The sequence below is a fragment of the Oncorhynchus kisutch genome, linkage group LG13 (assembly GCF_002021735.2).
Source record: "Oncorhynchus kisutch isolate 150728-3 linkage group LG13, Okis_V2, whole genome shotgun sequence".
Classification (NCBI taxonomy): domain Eukaryota; kingdom Metazoa; phylum Chordata; class Actinopteri; order Salmoniformes; family Salmonidae; genus Oncorhynchus; species Oncorhynchus kisutch.
In genome coordinates, this window is record NC_034186.2 from 66,304,518 (window position 1) to 66,312,696 (window position 8,179).

Below are 8,179 nucleotides of genomic sequence, written 5' to 3' on the forward strand. Positions count from 1 at the left end.
CCAGGACTACCTGACATGATGACTCCTTGCTGTCCCCAGTCTACCTGGCCATGCTGCTGCTCCAGTTTCAACTTCCACCTGACTGTGCTGCTGCTCTAGTTTCAACTGTTCTGCCTTATTATTATTCGACCATGCTGGTCATTTATGAACATTGAACATCTTGACCATGTTCTGTTATAATCTCCACCCGGCACAGCCAGAAGAGGACTGGCCACCCCACATAGCCTGGTTCCTCTCTAGGTTTCTTCCTAGGTATTGGCCTTTCTAGGGAGTTTTTCCTAGCCACCGTGCTTCTCCACCTGCATTGCTTGCTGTTTGGGGTTTTAGGCTGGGTTTCTGTACAGCACTTTGAGATATCAGCTGATGTACGAAGGGCTATATAAATAAATTTGATTTGATTTGATTTGATATATATATATATATATATATATATATATTATTTTGTTCAGTGTAGGCCTCTACTTGAATGCATATTCTACAGGCTACCTCTATCCTAAATGTTACCTTTATGTTCAATGTGAATGAATGACACAACTACTAAACAGTTGTTAGTGAATGTTGCACTAAAATGTCACAATGACAATGTTACAATGAATATTGCACTAAAGTACAAGTTCAAATGTTACAATAAAGTTACAATATTAATGTTTCAATACATGTTGCACTAAAGTAACAATGTTGAAATACATTGATGGTTGTTGATTTTTGTTTTTTCTCTCAGTATTCATATCATGTTGTATAAGGGTTTTTGATATGTAAAATAGTCACACTAGAATGTGACGGGGCATTCTAGTAGCAATGCTGGGGACTGCCAGTGACAGAGTTTTAAATGTGTTAATAACTGGGCTGGGATATAGAAGCATTTTCATGAGTGCATAGGAGAAATGTGTTAATTCAGTATACATCACATTATCCCACGGCCATAAAATACACCCTTATACCTACTTTTCCATGAAAACTTTTTAAAAATATGATTGATTATTTCAAAGGCTTACTAATGACACAAGATTTGGATATTTTCATGTCTGGGAAAAATGTGGGATTAAATGGGTTAATCTCATAGCACAACCAAATTACCTCTCCTTCCAGACTCATATCAAACATCTCCAATCGAAAATCAAATCAAGAGTCGGCTTTCTATTCCGCAACAAAGCCTCCTTCACTCACGCCGCCAAGCTTACCCTAGTAAAACTGACTATCCTACCGATCCTCGACTTCGGCGATGTCATCTACAAAATGGCTTCCAACACTCTACTCAGCAAACTGGATGCAGTCTATCACAGTGCCATCCGTTTTGTCACTAAAGCACCTTATACCACCCACCACTGCGACTTGTATGCTCTAGTCGGCTGGCCCTCGCTACATATTCGTCGCCAGACCCACTGGCTCCAGGTCATCTACAAGTCTATGCTAGGTAAAGCTCCGCCTTATCTCAGCTCACTGGTCACGATGGCAACACCCATCCGTAGCACGCGCTCCAGCAGGTGTATCTCACTGATCATCCCTAAAGCCAACACCTCATTTGGCCGCCTTTCGTTCCAGTACTCTGCTGCCTGTGACTGGAACGAATTGCAAAAATCGCTGAAGTTGGAGACTTTTATCTCCCTCACCAACTTCAAACATCAGCTATCTGAGCAGCTAACCGATCGCTGCAGCTGTACATAGTCTATTGGTAAATAGCCCACCCTTTTCACCTACCTCATCCCCATACTGTTTTTATTTACTTTTCTGCTCTTCTGCACACCAATATCTCTACCTGTACATGACCATCTGATCATTTATCACTCCAGTGTTAATCTGCAAAATTGTAATTATTTGCCTACCTCCTCATGCCTTTTGCACACATTGTATATAGACCCCCCCTTTGTTTTCTACGGTGTTATTGACTTGTTAATTGTTTACTCCATGTGTAACTCTTTGTTGTATGCTCACACTGCTATGCTTTATCTTGGCCAGGTCGCAGTTGCAAATGAGAACTTGTTCTCAACTAGCCTACCTGGTTAAATAAAGGTGAAATAAAAATAAATAAATAAATAAATAAAAAATACCTGGATTGCAGTTGAGATTACATGAAAGTACACAGTGCAAGTGATCAATGCTGTTCGAGATTCTGCACAGATTATTATAGCTATTGTGAAGATCTGTCACGTTCTGACCTTAGTTCCTTTGTTTTTGTCTTTGTTTTAGTATGGTCAGGGCGTGAGTTGGGGTGGGCTGTCTATGTTTGTTTTTCTATGTTGGTTTTGTGTTCGGCCTAGTATGGTTCTCAATCAGAGGCAGCTGTCAATTGTTGTCCCTGATTGAGAATCATACTTAGGTAGCCTGGGTTTCACTTTTGGTTTGTGGGTGTTTGTTTCCGTGTGAGTGTTTGGGCTACACGGTACTGTTTCGGTAAATTCACGGTGTAATTTATTGTTTAGTGTTCTGAGTTTTAATTAAACATCATCACGAACACTTACCACGCTGCGCTTTGGTCTTTCTCCCGACGACAACCCTTACAAGATCTCCACAGACCTGCAACCTTTGCATGCTATCTTGAACATGCACACTTTCTATGATGACATAAGAAGTAATTTATAGCTACAGTAGGCTAACTTCACGTTGTGACCATGGATGTGTTACTTATTTTAAGGTTGAATAAATACTCTTACATTAGTTTGTAAGATATACTTAGGTTTGGGCTATTTACTCTATTACAAAAGTAATATTGCATTGTGTTTGGTTGACAACACAACCCCAAAAAAATCTACATTTAAAGGATATCGAATGCTTTGATAGTTTCCTCTGAGCCACTGGCTTAATCCTATTCTTTAACGTTTATTTTTGGTTTAGTTGGAGACGTGAATCCAACATACAATTTGTTAACTTATCGACAAGTTAATAGGCTATTTACTGTATCGCAAAAGTGATATTCAATTGTGTTTTGTTGTCAACGCAACTAAATATCACCATTTGAAGTAGATGTATATTTTGTGCCGCTGACTTAGTCTGGCGTTAATTCCAGTTTGTCTACAAATTAATATTTTATATGTTGGATTCACATCTCCATCTCAACCAAAATAATCAAAGTTAAATAGGATTCCATCCAATAAAACTGTATTTAAAGTGCATTTAACGTTTGATTTAGTCCCATTCTTTAACTTTGATTCTTGGTTGATGGCGATTTGAATCCAACATATAAATTATACATTTGTAGACAAACTGGAATCAAAGGCAGACTTATTCAGTGGCACAGATGGAACTATCCAAGCAGAAGATACATGTCCTTCAAACGGTGATATTTGGTTGCGTTGACAACCGAACACAATTCTATGTCCAGTTTGTAGAAACATTTATGATTTATATGTTGGATTCATGTCTCCATCTCAAACAAAAATCTAAGTTAAATAATAAGACTTAATCTAATCTAATCAACGTTTAAATTCACTTTAAATAACGTGTAATTGATTTAGTCCTACTCTTTAACCATGCTTTTTGGTTGAGGTGGAGACGTGAGTCCAACATAACATTTAAATTATCCATTTGAAGATTAAATTTGAACTCAAACAAAGCTTGAAACCCTAGGTTTCAGGTATGTATGTATGGTCAATTTTTTGGGGGGAACCCTGGGTTGAATTGAAACAATAGCTGTAGATTCCATGTGTTACTCAGAAACACATAAGCGCATCAACTTGCTTATCTAAATATTCTCATCGCCTACTCACATTTGAAAAATGAATGCAAATTCCCAGCTGCTATTCCCTGAAGCTCTCTCAAACAGAGAATGGAGCATTGTCGTTTCTCTTTCAGTTACAGACCGTAGCACATTTCACCGACCCGGTCTATTCGTGTAATCGGTCACGAAGCCGCTAGTTCAAAATAAATAGGTCTCCTCACCTCCGTATTATGTAAAACAAATACTTTTGATTTATTTATTAATTCATGTTCTCATACAAATAAATACAAATATGTTATCAGCTTAGTTTTAATTGTGTTATATAGATAAATCTAACAGTATAAATAATATTAAACCATATCAGAGAGGGGGGTTGCCAATACGTCAAAATATTTCATACAACATCCAAAATAAATTCAGGTAGGCCTATGACATTTATGCATTTATTCTTGACAAGATCTACCCACCACGTATTACAGCACACTTTTTCATTCAAGTTCATGACAAAACTATAATTTCTCTCTACATAAACACAACAAATAGCAGGCTTCAGTGGTGTGTGTAGCGGAGGGTATGCGCAGGTTTTCAGTGCGCATTGCGTGTATTTCTTCATGCTTAAATTACATGTTGATAAACTATTATTTCTTCACATTTTAGATGCTGCAATGGGCACATGGCGGTAGGCCTACACGGGAATGTTCCAAAATGAAATTAGCAGGAAAATACCATTCTAAAATGTGCACAGCACATGTGAGAGGTTTCATGGATGGAGATGGAAATATCCATAAGACATGTAGATACTATGGGAGATCTAAAGATACAACAACCTTCATCAGTTGCTAATATGAATAGGATAATGTACTTGGCTGCTAGACAATGAAATAAAGTTGAAAGAACAGGATAATGCATATGAGGAAGTCTTTATCAAATAATTGCCTCCTCCTTTCTATGGTGGGATTTTGGCTATAGGCTCCATTGAAGAAATGCTAAGGCATGCCTCATAATACCGAGTAAAACATCTAGGTTTCAAACAATTAAGTAACAGGAAAAATATAGTGATGCTAACAATAAGCCGTCTTCTGGTAGATGGAAAGGTTTCCCCCAAAACTGGGAAATGTTAACTAGCTACAAAGTAGCCTATGCCCACATGGCAGAATGATATGATGATTATTTGCATTAATCCAGTGGCCATTTGTTTTGCAAATTCCATCTCACGTGCTACAGAAACACCACTAACAAACAACAGTGCTAGGTGCCATCACACTGGAATTATTAAAGGGCAACTACACAAAAATAGTTTATCTTAGATATTTCCCAGAGCTCAAAAGTGGTCTCCTGATGTGGTATTGTTATGGACATTGTTATGGACTTTGAAAGCATTGTTATGGACGTAAGAACATCCAATTTAGTTGTTTTTCTAAAAAACAAATTGTGACTTTGAGAGTGAAAATCTGAATATAAATAAATAGATCTGTCTACAATTAGCCTACTTGCACAGTACAGCTTGGGTTGGTCTGACTGTGAAAGACCAATATGGAATATATAATTTTAGGTAATACAGAATGTATGTCACTGTTTCTCATATAATTTTTCCCACAGGGCACCTTTCCTTTGCTGGGCGGACCGTTTGGGACATTTTTGGCAAAATTAGAGTATACCCACTTCTTCAGGCACCACTACACCACTGCCAGGGCCATAGGCAATAATCCTACAAAGATTTAAAACCATACGAACACTGTTTACAGTCAAATGTTGTTAACACACTCTACATAGGCACCTATTATATAGACCATGTAATACAGAGGCTAGATTTACAATACCACAACCTATCTTTAAAACTATTGGTCTTCTTATAGTGAAGGCCTATCATTAGGAAATAGACCAAAACCAAAAATACACTCTTCCATTCTAAACGGTAAAATTGGAAACGGACATATATTTATACGGGTAGAATGTGAAGAAAAAAAACGTTGAAATATGTATTCTACAGTATTTTTAGCCTATTGGCTTGGGGGCTTATCTCCAGAATTTGATCATTCTTTATCTCGGCCGTCTCTGTTCCATTCCGTTGGGCAGAAATCCTGCAATAATAGGCACCGGCCATATGAGGGCAGCAACACTCCACACTATTATCACTAGAGTCATGAAACAAGCCACAAGAGTTGACTCGATGGGTTTACGGTTCAATCTCCAACTTTTGTCCCCATTTAGTTCGTCAAGGCTGAAGTCAACACAGCAGAAATTGATGGGATCCCCCGTCTGCTGAGCCTTTGACTTGCCGAATCGCCGGTATCGTGACATGCCACATCCAACACACAGTCTAAACTCCTGCTGGCCGCCGGTGACTCCGAGGTGTTCGATGAGAACAGGTGAGATGGCTCTGTTGATAGCAGCAGAGAAAAAAGCCCTTCCATTGTTATTGGCGGTATATATAAACACATCGCACTGGAAACCGAAGTTGCTGTCCCAACTAGCCACCAGCGAGGTGGGGAAAAGTCTCTGCACGCTGACGTTGCAATGTGGCAACGGCTGTAACGAAGTGTCTGACGAGGAGGCTTCGCTCTCCTCCTCGGATCTCTTCGAGTAGTGCACGTCTACCTCCAAGTTGGCCAAGAATCTGTTGGTGGAGTTGATGGGGGGTAACAGGAGGTCCTCGTCGCTCCAGCCGTGGCACCGCTGGAGTAGTCCGGCTACGGTGGTCAGAGCCAGCAGAAAAGTCGGGGAGTTGCTCAGCATGGCATTGGGTGCGTCGCTCCTACTCGCATGATGTTCCGTGGGGATGCAAGGCAACTGACGATGCGTGGCCGTCGTTAATAAAATGCAGAAAACGGTCGTCTCCAGCGCTTATACAAACATCCACAGTGTGCATCTTCCGTTGCGGGAGAGGACAGTTGGAAACGTCAGCTGCCCGTCACACGCGCCGTGCGCGCTCCCCGCCCTAGATTTGGTTCCCAAAGTAACTGACTTCTTGCCAAACTGCTACTGTGCGTTACTTTGCATGCAAGAGATAGGCTGTGGTGTGCTGCGAGGACCCTGGTACTCTCTCTCAGGTGTGTGAAGAAGGAAAGGAGGAGTTGCCCTATCTGGGAACATGCATTGCAACCTTCGAGCCTCTCTTCACTTAATATGGGCGCGGCTTCAGGGACAGGGTGGGAGGAAGATACAAGGCATTCCCCTTCTTCCTCCCTGCAGGATGTCTGCAACCCTGGGATGGATAAGTTATTGTGTAATGTATGATTGTGCCAAAACACATCAACCTTATTGCTTTCTTTTTGGCCAACTGAGTCCCTATGCCGTAGGCCTGTAATATGAATTGTGATGCAGGAAAATATTTCTCCTTATGACTCAAATTTGGACTTTGTCAAAAGAGTAAAATGTTCAATGGTGCTAAAGCGGATTCGAGATTCAGCACCATTGAAGCGGACAGCAACTTGAATTCCACAGACAATGGACTGGGAGAATTCCGCTCCAGGGTGACGTTCCCCATTGGTACAGACCTAGGATCAGCTTCCCCTCGCCCAAACCCATTCGTGAGGATGCTAAACTGACCCAGGATCAGCGTCAAGGGCCAACTTGTCTTCGCCCTACTCCAAGAAGCTTTACTAAGAAGAAGTCCTGAAGGGGAAGGCTCCCATGCTAGACTGTTCAGCCATATTTCAAACAATAAACCTATATTATAGTAAATAATAGGGAATAAATCTGCAAATAAACAAAAATAGACCTCTCCATTGTTTGTAATAAATCCCAACCACACCATCAGTGATTCCTGGCCTGTCGCCACCTCTTCCATTCTATGAGAAGGTAGAGTCCCATAATTGGTGCTCATTCAACGGAACCAGTCAATCTATTGATTATCTTCAAATGCCTCTTCAGGGTGAGTCTGTGTGCACACCAGTTGATGGTAATTACACAAGCATAAGATGGCAATGAAATCCCCCCTGGGATGCCAGGAGCAAGGCATATCCAATCAAAGCAGGTGCCGGAGATGAATTGCCTTAAGGGGAAGTAATCAAGTTAGATTCTCTCTCTTTATGATACTGTATTTAGTCTTAATTAATTCTATTTCAGCCCCTGTCAGACTTCTTAGAGTGCATGTTTAGATGTGTTATCACCAGCAGACTCAGTAATGCCAAGTGTTGGGATCACCACAAATCAAATTGTATTTGCCACATGCGCCGAATACAACAGGTGTAGGTAGACCTTACTGTGAAATGCGTACGTACAAGCTCTTAACCACCTGCAGTTCAAGAAATATTTACTAAATAAACAACTTTTTTTTTTTGTATCTAAAAGTAACACAAGAAAATGACATAACAATAACGAGGCTATATACAGTTTGTGACAGACAGCCGATATGGAGGAACTTTACTGGCAAATTCTACTGGGACATGTAGCTGTGGTGCACTAAAGGGTAGCCAGGCACAACAGTAAACATCTGTCTCTCTCTATAAGTGTAGGTAGGACACCTTGTGAGAGTGACTCAGCTGTTTTGTGACATATAGGATTGCTTTTTGACTGTATTTG

General features: G+C 40.5%; 1 protein-coding gene across 1 annotated transcript; it reads right to left on the minus strand.

Annotated features, from left to right (window-relative positions):
* Positions 1–3,889: 3,889 nt before the first annotated feature.
* Positions 3,890–6,781, minus strand: LOC109901438 (transmembrane protein 158-like). Its single transcript, XM_020497430.2, has one exon. It carries the CDS (start codon positions 6,389–6,391, stop codon positions 5,696–5,698), a length of 696 nt encoding a protein of 231 aa, XP_020353019.1. The 5' UTR covers positions 6,392–6,781; the 3' UTR covers positions 3,890–5,695.
* Positions 6,782–8,179: the final 1,398 nt, after the last annotated feature.

Coding starts and splice junctions, on each gene's coding strand:
- LOC109901438 (XM_020497430.2), bottom strand. CDS start 6,391: ATGCTGAGCAACTCCCCGACTTTTCTGCTGGCTCTGACCACCGTAGCC.